We start from the raw sequence: 13785 nt of genomic DNA on the forward strand, positions 1-13785 counted from the left end.
GGCCCCCCTGTCCAACCTGTTCTCGTGACCTTCCAAAACCCTCTGAGCCCCCCAAACCCTCTAAGCCCTTCTAGATTCCCCCAAGCCCTCCAAAGCTTCCCAGACCTCCTACTCACTTGATGAAGACCACGTTGACCACCTGCTCCCCAGGCACTTTGTAATACTCTGACTCCAGCTGTTGGGGGCAGAAAATGAGGGGTCAGGATGGTCCCTTGGGATCCCCCCACCCTCAGCCTCCCCGAGTTCCCCCAGCCCTCACCGTATCCACCACAGCTTCAGAAATCTCCCGAAATTCCTCAGAATCAGGGTCCTCCAGCCGTGAGCTGTAGTCGATGCTGCGGGTGAAGTTCACCAGCGCCCGGAAATAAACTGAGGTGCCAAAGTTGGGAGACGGGGTATCAAAACTGGGAGGGTGGCACCTGCACACCCAAAAAATCCCCTACTGTGACCCTCACCCAGCTGTGACCCCCCCACCCAGATGTTCCTCCTGCTCCCCAGCTGTGTCCCCTCCAGTGATTGGGATCCCACCCAATAAAGCACAGGAGGAAGAAAAGTCAGGGTGCAGCAAAGGGGGGTCCCCAAAAAGTGTCACTTACTGATCGGGGGTTCATCCTCGGACTGGGCCACCACCATGCCCGCAGGCGCAGGGCGGGGCCCGGGTGCTGCCCCCAGGGAGGAGGAGAAGGAAGAGGAAGAGGAGGAGGAGGAGGATGAAGAGGAGACAGACGTTGAGAGTGGTGCCAGCGGAGACCAGCCCGGGGCCAGGTGCCATCCACAGTGTCCCCTTACCGGTGGGTGCCAGCCCGCTGCTGGGAGCTGGGGCCATGACTGTCGGTGGCCAGGGAACACCACTGCCATCCTCCCCGCTGCCATCTGCCGTGGGCACAGTGTGAGGGTGGCACCTGCCCGCGGGGACCCCCACATTTGGGGTGACCCACCCACAGTGACACCCACCCAGTCATGGTGGCACCCAGTGGCACATATGCCACCAAATGTCACCAGATCCCAGTGCCATCCATGATGGGGACAATGAGGTGGCACCAGGGAGGCATCCACACACACGACACACTCCCATGGTTACACACACCCATAGTAGCAACCACCTGGTGACATTTTACTGCCAGATTCCACCAGGTCCTGGCACCATCTGCCCTGGGGACAACATGGGAGCACCCAGAGTGGTATATACCCATGGTGACACCCACTCATGGTGACATTCACCCACTCAATGCCACCCTGTCACCAGCTGCTGCCAAATCTTGGTGGCATCTGTGATGAGGGCAACAAGAGGGGCACTCGTTCACAGTGACATCCACCCACCCAGTGCCACCTTATCGCCAGATGCCATCAGGTCCAAGTGGCAACCACAAAGAGGACAGCAGCATACAGGGGGGCACCCACATACCCAGTGCCACCTTAGTGCTTGGGTGCCATTAGGTCCATTTCCTATCTGCAATGGGGACAGTTGAGTGAGTGGCACTGGTGGCACCAACTGATAGTAACACCCCCTACCTGGTGACACCCATTCATGTCATACCCACCCACGGTAATATCCAGCCACAGTGACTCCCACTCCTGGGGGCACCCACCCACCCAGTGCCACCTTAACATCAGGTCCCAGTGCCATCCACAGTGGGAACTGTGCAAGTAGCACCGAGGGTGGCATCAGGACCCACCCAGCCTGGTGCCCCCTGGGGTCCCCTCACCTCCAGAGGCCACCAGGTCCTCGTCATCTGACAGGTGCCGGTAGTAGCGGCGTCCCTGCGTGTCCCCAACGTGATCGGCCACTGTGTCCTCGGGGAAGGCGTCGGCCCAGCCGCGGGCGCCGCCGGTGACCTGGGAGATGGAGCCACCATGGGATGGGGCCACCCGCGGGACATGGCCTTGTGGGTGCCCAGCCACGTCATCCTGGGGGGGGACAGGGGTGGGGGCACGTGGCTGTGCAGTCACGTCACCGGGAAGAGGGAGAGGGATGAGCTCATCACACACCCTCTGCATTCCTGCACCGACCGGCACTGGCGCCGGGACCAGCGGCACCGGGATCACCGGCACCGAGATGTCCGTTTACCGGCACGGGACCGTGTGCCAGGGAGCCCGGAGTGCACACGCGTGTGCAGAGACACGGAAAGTGTGCATACACACGTTTACACTGCTCCAAGTGTGCACTAGCACGGGCACGGGTGTGTTCAGTGACACGGGGACACGTGCATGCTGTCGCAAGCAGGAACCGACACAGGAACTCGTGTGCATGCGGATTTCCACCGCAATGTGCACGCACGGACACGGGACAAGCGTGCACAGTGACACCTGGCTGTACACACGTTTGCACCAGTACAAATGCGCGCACTGCTACACGCGTGTCCTGTCACGGGGGTGCGTGCACACTGACATGTGTCTGCACGCGGATTTGCACGCTTTGTGCATGCACCAACACAAGGGCACGTCCACACCGAGCCGTGCACGCGTGTTTGCACCACCACAGCGTGCAGCGACGCAGGGATGTGTGCGAGCGCCGTCACCAACAGGTGGCTGTGCACAAGCACTGGCACCGCCACACGCGCACCATAACCCCCGTGCCCATAGGTCCGTGCACACGCGTGTGCGGCGCCGCGGGTGCCCCCGCCCCGGCCCCGGCAGGAATCCGTCGCAGCAGCACTTTGCTGTGCAAACAAGCGCCGGGGGATTAGGCGGGCGCTGGGGGGGACGGGACACGGGGGGAACACGGGACGACAAGGGGGAGACACAGGGGGGCACACGGGGCCCGCGGCCACACGGATGCGAGGACCCAACACCCCAAGGGATCTGGCTGGGGAGGCCCCTCGTGGGTGTCAGCCCAGCCCCCATGCGAGGGGAAACTGAGGCACAAGGCCGTGTGTGCTTGGAGGGGACTTCTGCTGCCCCCCACATATGCACTGAATGTGTGGGTGCTCAGCCCCTACATCCCCATACATGTACCCAGCGTGTGGGTGCTCTGTCATTGTCCCCACACACGTGGCTGCTCAGCCCCCACACCTGCACACACGCACCGAGTGTGTGGGGCCTCTGCCACCACGTCCCCCACTCGTGCACCGAGCCCGTGGATGCCAGCCCCTGCTCCCCGGCCCCTGGGTGCCCTGGAATCGCCCCCTACTCGTGCACCGAGCCCGTGGGTGCGCAGCCCCGACGCCGCAGCCCCAGCCCGGCCGGCGGAAGGGCAGCTGCGTGTCGGGTGTCCGGCGGTGTCCGAGCAGGGTCGGGGACAATTCCCCTCTCCGGTTACCGGAAGCCTCTTCGCGCCGCAGCCCCGCACCCCCGGACGCCTGGGCCCCCCCGGACACGCGGGTCCCCCCCGCTGCCGCCGGGGCACCGCGCCCGGCCGGACGCCACGGCCCCGCCGCCGCTCACATTTTCCACTCCCCGGCCCAAATCCTGCCCCGCACCCTGGGGAAAAGTGCGGGGGGAGGGGGGCGAGGAAGAAGAGGTTGAGGAAGCACCACCCTGCCCCACTCCCGCTTCCTAACTGCACCCCCGATTTGAGGAACACCTCAAACCCCCCTTATTTGGGTGGCCCCCGCCTATCTGAATGTCCCCCCTGCCAGTTTGGATGTTCCCCCACTAGAATCTGGATGTGGCTCCTGAAATCTTGAAGTGGCCCCCAAATCTGGATGTGGCCCCCCCCCGGTAATTCATCCGGGCGAGGAAGAGGAGGTGACGCAGCCCAAGAATAATAACCGGGGGGGGTTATTAATAGCAGTCCCCTCCGGCTTATTGTTCCCCCAAGGTCATGTTAAATGGTGTTTCTCCCTGAAAAAACCTTCCTCCCCCCTCCCGGGGGTCCCCAAGGACTGAGCCACCCCCAGTTTGGGGGGATGGGGGTCACCCCAGGATTTGGGGGGTTGCCAGCACAGCTGGTGGGATGCTGGTCCCGGGGGGGGGGGGGGCAGAAGCAGCTGTTCTCTCCCCCCCACCCCTCCCTGCCGCCCCCGGGATTTGGGGGTGAAACAGCTGCGGGGTCAAAGCCACAGCAGGGCAGGCAGGGGGGCCCCAAATATGTGTCTCCCCTTCCCCCTCCCCCCCTGCATTCCTCCCTGCTGGCATTGCCTAATTTATCCCGAAAGGACTTGGACGGGGGCGGGAGGGTGATCTGGGCGTTTTGGGGGTAAATGAGTTTTGGAGGGGGGACTTTTTTTTGGGTGGTGATTTTCTGGGGGGAGATTGGTGGGGGGTGACGGGTTTTTGGGGAGAGAGATGGGTTTTGGCGAGTGGAGATCAGTTATGGGGTGTTGAAGGGTTTTGGGGGAGAAAATGGAGCTTTGGGCAAAGAGATACGGGGTTTTTTAGGGGGAAAATGGGTTGGGGCGAGATGGATATGGGCGTGAAGATGGTTTTTTGGGGGGGATAGACAGATTTTGGAGGGATTTTTTGGGGGAGTAGATTTTTTAATGGGATAACAAGACTTTTGGGGGGACTGTTGGGTTTTGATGGTGAGGGGGAAACCCAGAAGTCCTGGCAAGGGCCCAGAGTCTGAGCTGACCTTCCTCCCCCGCCTCCTCCTCATCCCAGCCGGGCCATCTTTGGCGATGGGAAAGAGCCGAAGGCAAGAGGCCATGTGCTCTGCGGGCCCAGAGGGTGCCCCCGAGTACCCCCAGGCGGCCCCAAATGCCCTCAGGTAGCCCCAAATGCCCCTAGGTGTCCCCAAATGCCCCCACGTGCCCCAAGGTGTGACACAAGCGTCCCCAGCAGCGCGGAGCCCCCCAAAGCTGCCTTGGCCGTGTCCCTCCTCCATGCATGCCCCGGGCACACGAGTGTGCAGGAGCGCGCTTGCACGCGGGGCGGGTGTGCGTGGGGTGTCCCCCCCCTCCCCAGCCCTTCCCCCCGGGCACGGTGATCTTATCGCACATTCCTGTTTCGCCCTCCCCTTCCCCCCCCACCAAATTAACCCTTCACAGCCCTTGGGGGTGGCACCCCCATGCCGCACCCCACGCCAAACCCCTCCGTGAGCCGCGTGGGAACCCCCGCCCCGTGTTTGTAGGGGGATGTACAGCCCAGCATCCAGGCCAGGGGGGTTATTGGGGTGCTCGGTCCCAACATCCCCTCCTGTGCCTCAGCAGAATGGAGGGGTGGGGGATTGCAAAGTGGGGATCCTCCCGCTTTGTCCCCGTCAGCCCCCCCAGATGTGGGTGGGAGCCCCAGAGAAAGCGGGGGCGCCGCGCTGCCAGCACGGCCCCGAGCACAAGGCCCCCTCTGTTCTCCACCCCGGGCACCCGCCCAACCCCAAACCACCCCCCTGCCCCCCCACCTCGCCATCTCCCCCGCACCCCACTGAGGGACCCCCTCGTAAATCGGGAGTGCGCAGCCCCACGGCGCAAACGTCCCCTGCACCCCCCCGGGGGTACCCAGAGATGTCACTCCCTGCTCCACTGCCCCCCAGCTGGGTGGGGACCCCCCCAGGGGCACTCCCCAGACGCAGCGCCCCCCCTTGGGGGGTATTTTGGGACGGTTATTTTTAGGGTGACCAGCGCCACCATCACCCTTTAAGTTTAGCTGGGGGGGGGGGGATGGGGTGGGAGTGCGGACGGGGTCGGGGGGCACCCCAAAAGCAGGATATAAGTGCCCCTATAAGTGACTCTCACCCACGACGGGGTGTGGGGGCTGGACCACCATGGGTGGCTTTATGGGGTGATGGGAACCATCCCCACTCTGGGGTCACGGGGAATCCCAATTCCCTGAAGGAACAGGGTGGGGTGACAGGGACCCCCCTGACTGGGGCCCCCACATGGGAGTCATGGGGACCCCAGATTCATAGGGGTGTAGGGGTGGATAACACTATGTACCCCCAGTCCCTGGGGGACCTCAAGTCCCATAGATGACAGGCAGGGGGATCCCTAACACCCCATTCCCAGACGGGACAGGGCATGGGGAGAGGGACCCCACCTCTCCTTTGAGGGGACACTGCAACTCCCAGATGGGACAGAGTGGGGGTCCTGGGGTCTCCACGTGACTCTGGTACAGTCTCTTAGGGAGGGGGGCAGGGTGGCACGGATCCCCTGGTACAGGGGGGACACCCCAATCCCTTAAGGAACAAGGGCCCCCACATCTCCTTGGTGTCCTAGGGGACCCCAATTCCGCGATAACCCTGGGATCCCTGTGCCCCCTCTGCGCATGTGGAGGGACACCCCAATTCCTTGAGCGGCCAGAGCACCATGCTGGGGACTCCTGTGCTAGGGGGGACCCCGATTCTCTGCAGGCACAGCATAACTCCTCCAACTCCTTTAGGGGACCTCAACTCCCACAAAGATCCCCAAATAATTCAAGAGAGACAAACTCCGTGGAGGACCCCAACTCCAACAAGGATCCTCAACTCCGAGGAGGGGGTCCTAACTCCTCTAGGGGACCCCAACTCCTTCAGGGGACCCCAGCTCCGTGGTACCCAAATCCTTTAGGAGACCCCAAAATCGTGGGGACCTCAACTCCTTTAAGGGCCTCAAGTACTTTAAGGGATCCCAAAACCACACGGGGCTCACAACTGCTCTGTGGAATTCCCGCTCCGGGGACCCCAACTCCTGCAGGGAACCCCAGCTCCTACAAGGAATTCCAACTCCCAGGACACTGACTCCTTTCGGGAATTCCAGTTCCGTGGGGGGACTCCAACTCCTACAAGAGACCTCAACTCCTTTAAGAGACCCCAAGTCCGCGGGTAGAGACCCCAGCTCCCTTCAAGTACCCCAAATCCTTCAGAGGTCCCCAACTCCTTCGCGGGACCCCAGCTCCAGGGCCCCCAGCTCCTTTTCGGGACCTCCCAGCTCGGCGAGGGGACCCAAACCTCCCGCGCCCGGGTCCCCCGGCCCCACTTACCCTCAGGAGGGTCCCCAGCAGAAGGAGAGTCCCCAGCGCCGCCGGGCCCCGCCGCCCCATCGCCGCTCCTGCCCCGCCGAGATCGCTCCGCTCGCTCCGGTGGCGCCGCCGCCCCGGGGCCGCCCCGCCCCCCCCTCCCCCCCTCCCCCCCTCCCCCCTCCCCCCCCGCCGCTGGGCGGGGCCACGGAGCGCGCGCCCACGGGGGGCACGGGGGGACACCGTGGGACACCGCTGGGAAACCTGCACTGGGACACGGGGACACAGGGGACCGTCAACAGGGACACGCGGGGGCATAGGGGCACTGGGAGCACCCCTGGGAACTTATACGGGGACACGAGGGGGGCAGGGGGGCACAGACGGGGGCTCAGGGACGCTGGGGGACACCCCTGGAAACTTGCGCGGGGACACGGGGACACCGCTGGAATCTTGTATTGGGACACGGACACACGTGGAACACCCCTGGCAACTTGCACTGGCATACGGGGATATGGAGACAGCCCTGGAAACTTTTGTAGGGGCACGAAAGATGCACGGGATACACGGGGGACGCAGGGACACTGTGGGACATCTCTGGGATCTTGCACTGGGACACAGGAGACATCCCTGGGAACGTTTATAGGGAGACAGGGAAGTTGCGGGGGGACACGAGGACCAACGCTGAGAATTTATATTGAGACCCGGGGTGCGTGAGGACATAGGGTGACACCCCTGGGAACTCTTGCAGGGACATCAGGGGGACACAGGAGGACACCTGGGGGCGCCGGGACACCGGAGGATATCCCTGGGAACTTTTGCAGGGACACGGGGGGCAACTCTGAGAACTTATACTGGGACTGGGGTGTGTGGGGACGCGCGGACCCCTGGGAATTTTCAGGAGGGCATGAGGGTGCGTGGGGACATTGAGGTACATGTGGTACCCAAATCCTTTAGGGGATCCCAAAATCGTGGGGACCTCAACTCCTTTAATGGCCTCAAGTACTTTAAGGGATCCCAAAACCACACGGGGCTCACAACTGCTCTATGGAATTCCCGCTCTGGGGACCCCAACTCCTGTAGCGAACCCCAACCCCTACAAGGAATTCCAGCTCCCGAGACACTGACTCCTTTCGGGAATTCCAGTTCCGTGGTCACCTCTAGAAACCTATACTGAGACACGTGGGTGCATGGAGACACCGTGGGACGCTCCTGGGAACTTTTCCTGGGACGTGGAGGTGCATGGGGACACCATGGGGTAGCTGTGGTAATTTGCACAGGGACACGGGGATGCGTGGGGACACCGTGGGTCACTCCTGGGAAATTTATAGGAACACAAGTGTAGGGGGAGAACAGGGTGCACCTCTGGGAACTTTTACAGGGACATGGGATGCAGGACATCATGGAGCACCTGTAGAAACATTTATAGGGACACGGTGGTGCGAGGGAACACTCTGGAGCACCTTGTAGCAGCTGTTATGGGGACAGGGGGAGACAGGGGAGTCACTTCTGGGAACTTCTATACGGTCATGGGAGTGCGTGGGGACACTGGAGGAGCATGGAAGACTCCTATGGGGTTCTGGGGTGCGTAGGGGCCCCATAGCCCTCACACTCCCTGGTACTCCCAAAGTCCCTATAACCTTCCCATGTCCTCCACTGCTCCCAAACTTCCTCAAGTCCCAGGGGGGCTGTGGGACACAGAAGAATTATAGGAACTATGAAAGGGCATGGGGGGAGCTTTGGGGATACCAGGGATGTAAAGTAGAGAGCTATGGGAGTACAAGGGGGCTATAGGGGCTATGGGGGTTCCAGGGGAGAGCGTCTATAGGGTCTATGGGGGGCACCAGGGACATAAAGTGATATGGCGGGGCTATAGGGGCACAACAGGGCTGTGGACAGTATAGGAGGTATATGGGGAACACAAGGACCACGGCAGATATAGGGGGGTACGGGGGTACAGGGATTTATAGGGTCCCGGGGGCGATTATAAGGGTTCTGGGTTCTAGGAGGGGATTGTATATGAGAGCCAGGGGGGTCAGAGAGGTCTACCAGGGGCATAGGGTATATGAGGGGCACAGGGGCTACGGGGTCTGTGAGGGAGTGTATATGGGGACCATAGAGGCTATATGGGAACATAGGGGGTATGAGGGGCACAAGGCTGGTTGGAAGGGGCTAAGGGGGGAGTAGAAGTGATCAGGGGGCTGTGGGGGCACAGGAGGACTGTGGGATAGTTGTAGGTGCTATGGGGTCTGGGAGGAGTGATATATGGGGCCATATAGTCCATGGGGGCTATAGGGGCCATAGGGGCCATATGGAGACACCAGGGACATGGGGACTAAGGAGGGCAGCTGGGATGGTTGCAGGGGCTATGAGAGCCCAGGAGGGCAGGATATATGGGGCACTGAGCCCATTAAGGCTATAGGAGCCATATAGGCACACCAAAGACACGAGGAATATGGGGGGACAGGGCTTGGGGCTATAGGGGCTTGGGGGCTCTAGGGTCCAGGGAGTGGCGAGGGATATATGGGGGCCAGAGGGGCCTGAGAGGACTACCAGAGGCACAGGGAATATGGGGACTATGGGGGGCACGGGGTGGTTATGGTAACTATGAGGGTACAGGGGGGTCGTAGGGGCTCTGGGAAGCACGGAGGTGACTGTGGGGGCTGTGGGGGCACTGGGGTAGTTGTAAGGGCTATGGGGCCCTTACACACACAGAGAGGTGTGTGCCCTGGGGGGCACAGGGGTACAGAGGCAGTAGACGGCAGCAGGGACAGGAGGCTTTGGGATCTGTAGGGTCCCCACTGGCCGGGTGCCATTGCACGTCCCCCCAAGGCCAAGGTTAATGTTTAACCCCCCCACTAAGACCCAGCTGGGCACAGGGTGCCCATTCCCAGGGGTGCCCTTGGATGCTTCCGATACTGGAGGGAATTTAAGGCTGGAGGGTGCCCAGGACAGCTACACTTGAGCCATGGCTGCGATGCTGAGCCTCGTCCTGCTGCTGGTGGCCGGCGGTGAGGTGTCTCCCGACCCCTCCGTGTCCCCACGCTCTGGTGGGTGCTCGGTGGGTGACGGTGCCGTGTCCTGCAGGTGTCCGCGCCGCGGTGCTGCCGGACTCCCGGGTGGTCAATGGGCAAGATGCGGAGCCCTACAGCTGGCCCTGGCAGGTGAGAGGACAAGGGGGACAGGGAGACAGGGGGACGGGGCAGCGGCACCCGTGTCGGGGGACGATGGCACCCAGCGGTGTCTCCCTCTCCCAGATCTCGCTGCAGTACGAGCGGGACGGCACCTTCCGCCACACCTGCGGGGGCACCTTGATCGCTGCCAACTGGGTGATGACGGCCGCGCACTGCATCTCGTGAGGGCACCGGGCTGGGGGATGCAGGAGGGCTGCAGGGATGGGTGCTGGGGTGCAGGGAGGAGTGCAGAGAGCTGCACGGAAGGAATGCGGAGTGTAGAGGTGGGTGTTGGATACAGGGGTGGGTGTGGGGTGCAAGAAGGGTGCATGCGTGGAGGGGTGCAGGGTGCAGGGATCAGTGCAGGACGTGTGCAGAGGGGCGCGGAGGGGTGCAGGGAAGGGTGCAGGTAGGAGAGGTGGGTGTAGTGGGAGTTCGGGGTGCAAGGGAGTGCAGAAAGGCTGCAGGAGGAGCGCAAGGTGCAGGGATGGGTGCTGCAGTGCAGGGATGGATGCAAAGGGGTGCAGGGTGCTGGGGGGTGCAGGGACAGTACATGGGGAGAGTGCAAGTGGGTGCTGAGGTGCAGGAAGGGTGCAGAGGAATGCAGGAGTGTAGGCATGGGTGAATGGAGAGGGTTCGTAGGGGTACAGGAAGGTCCTGGGTACAGGAGGAATGCAGAGGGATGCAGTGGGGTGCAGGGACGGAGTCCTGAGTGCAAGACGGGGTTCTACGAGCAGGGACGGTAGTTGCCACATACATGGAAGGAGTGCATAGTTGGGGTGAAAAGTGCAAAGTGGGTGCAACGATGATGTTCAGTGCAGGATGGGTGCAGAGAGGGGGTCTCAGAATGCAGGGAGGTGAGTTTGGGCTTAGGGTGGGTGCATGGAGAGGTGCAGGGAGGGGGTTCAGGGTGCAGGGTCGGGGGTTCGAGTGCAGGAAGAGATTCAGGGTGCAGAGGAGGTGGGGTGAAAGGTGCAGAGGAGGTGGGGTGCAGGGGCAGAGAGGTGAGTTTGGGTGCAGATCTGGCACATGGAGAGGTGCAGGGAGGGGATTTAGGGTGTAGGGCAGAGCGTTTGGGTGCTTGAAAGGGTCCTGGGTGCAGGAGGGATGCCGAGGGAGGGCCGCACCCGCTGACCCCCCCTTTTCCTGGCAGCAAATCCCGCACGTACCAGGTGGTGCTGGGCGAATACGATATGAGCGCCGGGGAGGGCCCCGAGCAGCGCATCCCCGTGAACTCCGACGAGATCTTCGTGCACCCCAAGTGGCTCAGCTTCTGCGCGGCCTGCGGGTGAGCGGGGTCCCTGGGGGGCTGAGGACGCCATGCACCCCCGGCCGCCCCTCTGACCCGTGTCCCCGTGCGCAGCAATGACATCGCCCTGATGAAGCTGCAGCGCCCGGCCGTGCTCTCGGCGGAGGTGCAGGTGGGGCGGCTGCCGCCCGCCGGCTCCATCCTGCCCAACGGGTACCCCTGCGTGCTCAGCGGCTGGGGACGGCTCACCAGTGCGTCCGGGCAGCGGGAGGGAGGGCAGGGACAGGCGGAAACGGAGGGATGTGTGGGGAGGTGGGTGGAGGCTTGGAGGGATATATGAGGAAAGGGATGGTGAGACGGAGGGAGGGATGAGGGATGGAGAAATGAGGGATGGATGGGGAGGTGGAGGGATGGCTGAGGAGATGGTTGGGGAGGTGGGTGTAGAGATGGTGAAGGGTTGGAGGGATAGATGGGGAAATGGCTGGGGAGATGGAGTGAGTGATGGGGGATGGACAAATGGGGAGATGCATGGGGACTGTTTGGGGAGGTGGAAGGAGGGATGAGGAATGGTTGAAAATCGGTTGGACATAGTGGATGGATAGAGGGATTGATAGATGGGGATGGATGGGGAGATGGAGGGAGAGATGGTTGGGGAGATGGTTGAAGAGATGATGGGATGGGGAGGTAAGGGAGGGTTGGATGGAAAGATAGGGGAACAGATGGGGAGATGAATGGGGAGGTAGAGGGAGGGATGGATGGATGGATGGATGGATGGATGGATGGATGGATGGATGGATGGATGGATGATGGATGGATGGTGGATGGATGGATGGATGAGGGCAGGGATGGAGGGCTGTGGGCAGACCACGGAGTGCTCTGATCCCACAGCTGGGGGGTCGCTGCCGGACCGGCTGCAGCAGGCAGAGCTTCCCGTGGTGGACTATGAGCACTGCACCCAGCCCGACTGGTGGGGGGCTGTGGCCATCCGCGAAACCATGATCTGTGCTGGCGGCGCCGAGAAGGCTGGATGCAACGTATGTACCATGCCAGGGCGGAGGGGGTCACATCCTGGGCCCCCTGCGGTGCTGACCCTGCTTCATGCCACAATCCCACACCTCAGGGCGACTCCGGAGGCCCCCTGAACTGCCAGGCTGAGGATGGGACCTGGGAGGTCCATGGCATTGCCAGCTTCGTGTCGGCCCTGGGCTGCAATGCTGCCAAGAAACCCACTGTGTTCACCCGTGTGTCTGCCTTCGAGGACTGGATTGCAGAGGTGGACACAGGATGCCAGGGAATGGGATACTGGGTTGTCAGGGTGCAAGGGTGCTAGAGAATTGGGCTATCATGGTGTCAGGATGCCAGGGAACTTGGATACCATGGTGCTGGGGAATTGGGATGCTATATCAGGGTGCTGAGTGCCGGGGCAATGGGGTACCAGGGCTCTGAGGTGCTGGGGTACTATGGAGAAAAGAGACCAGGCTGCTAGGCTGCTGGGGTGCCATGGTGCCAGGGTATTGGTGTACCAGGTTGGGGTGCAGAGTGTTGGGGTGCTCTGATGCTGGGATACCAGAGGATGGGGCTGTCAGGGTGCCATGGTGCTTGGGTACCAGGTGTCACAGTGCCACAGTGCCAGCATAAAAGGGCTCTGCAATACAAGAGCATAAAAGAGCTCTGGGGTGCTGGGGTGCTGGGGTGCTGGAGTGCTGGAGTACCAGGCTGCTGGATGCCAGGGCAGTGGGGTGCCAAAGTGCCAGGGCACAGATATGCCATGGCACTGGGGCACTTGGGTATCATGGAGCTAAGGAAAAAGGACTCTGATTTGCTGGGCTGCCAGAACAAAAGTTTGCCAGAGCTCTGGAGTGGTGGGGTACCAGGGTGCTGGGGTGCCGGGGAATTGGGGTGTCAGGGTACTGGGGTGCCGGAGAACTGAGGTATCAGAAGACTGAGGTACCAGGACTCAGGGATGCTGGGGCATTGGAGTGCTGGGGTACGAGGGCTCTGGGTTGCTGAGGTGCTGAGCACTGGTGTGCCAGGCTCTCAAGATGTTGGGATGCCATAGTGCTGAGGTGATGAGATGCTGGGGTGTTGGGTTTTTAGAGTGCTGGGGTGTCAGGGTGTTGGGGTACTGTCCTCCTGTCTTAGAAACTTCTCCTTTCCAGACCATGAGAGACAACTGAGTACGGCAGCGTCCTTGTCATCAACCCCCTGGCCTGGCATCAGGCAAATAAACCACCAACAGCTGGCACCAGTGTGTCCCTGTGCTTGGGAGGGATCTGGGGGCAGCAGGGGCTGCACCATTACCATTACCAGTGGATAGTGCTGGGAGCACCCAGATGTGCCCAAGGTCATGGGGATGGACACCCAGAGATACTCAGACTCAATGGGGATAGACACTGAGAGGTGCTCAGACACAACAGGGATGGGCACCCACGGGTGCCCAGATGCCATGGAGATGGCACCCTCAGACACACAGATCCCATAGGGATGGGTACTCAGGTGCCACGGGCATGGGCAGCCTCAGACACTCAGGTGACACAGTGCCAAGCACCCCAAAGT

The 13785-nt window shown here is 62.0% G+C and overlaps 2 protein-coding genes across 2 annotated transcripts in view; one reads left to right on the plus strand and one right to left on the minus strand.

Annotated features, from left to right (window-relative positions):
• The window catches only part of HSPG2 (heparan sulfate proteoglycan 2), a 39733-nt gene extending 32793 nt beyond the window's left edge, over positions 1-6940 (minus strand). Inside the window, exons 1-5 of the mRNA XM_014888373.2 lie at positions 6835-6940; positions 1707-1836; positions 790-873; positions 260-369; positions 117-175 (exon numbers count right to left, since the gene is read on the minus strand). Of these exons, the coding sequence (XP_014743859.1) occupies positions 117-175; positions 260-369; positions 790-873; positions 1707-1836; positions 6835-6894 (443 nt within the window). The 5' untranslated portion in view covers positions 6895-6940. The remainder of the gene's footprint in view (positions 1-116; positions 176-259; positions 370-789; positions 874-1706; positions 1837-6834) is intronic.
• A 2835-nt stretch (positions 6941-9775) lies between these two features.
• Positions 9776-13473, plus strand: CELA3B (chymotrypsin like elastase 3B). The gene is made up of 8 exons (XM_014888423.2): positions 9776-9818; positions 9895-9971; positions 10065-10162; positions 11134-11268; positions 11344-11480; positions 12118-12263; positions 12350-12502; positions 13389-13473. Exons 1-8 carry the CDS (start codon positions 9776-9778, stop codon positions 13404-13406), a joined length of 807 nt encoding a protein of 268 aa, XP_014743909.2. The 3' UTR covers positions 13407-13473.
• The last annotated feature ends 312 nt before the right edge of the window (positions 13474-13785 follow it).

This window comes from Sturnus vulgaris, chromosome 25 (assembly GCF_052056855.1).
Source record: "Sturnus vulgaris isolate bStuVul1 chromosome 25, bStuVul1.hap1, whole genome shotgun sequence".
NCBI lineage: Eukaryota > Metazoa > Chordata > Aves > Passeriformes > Sturnidae > Sturnus > Sturnus vulgaris.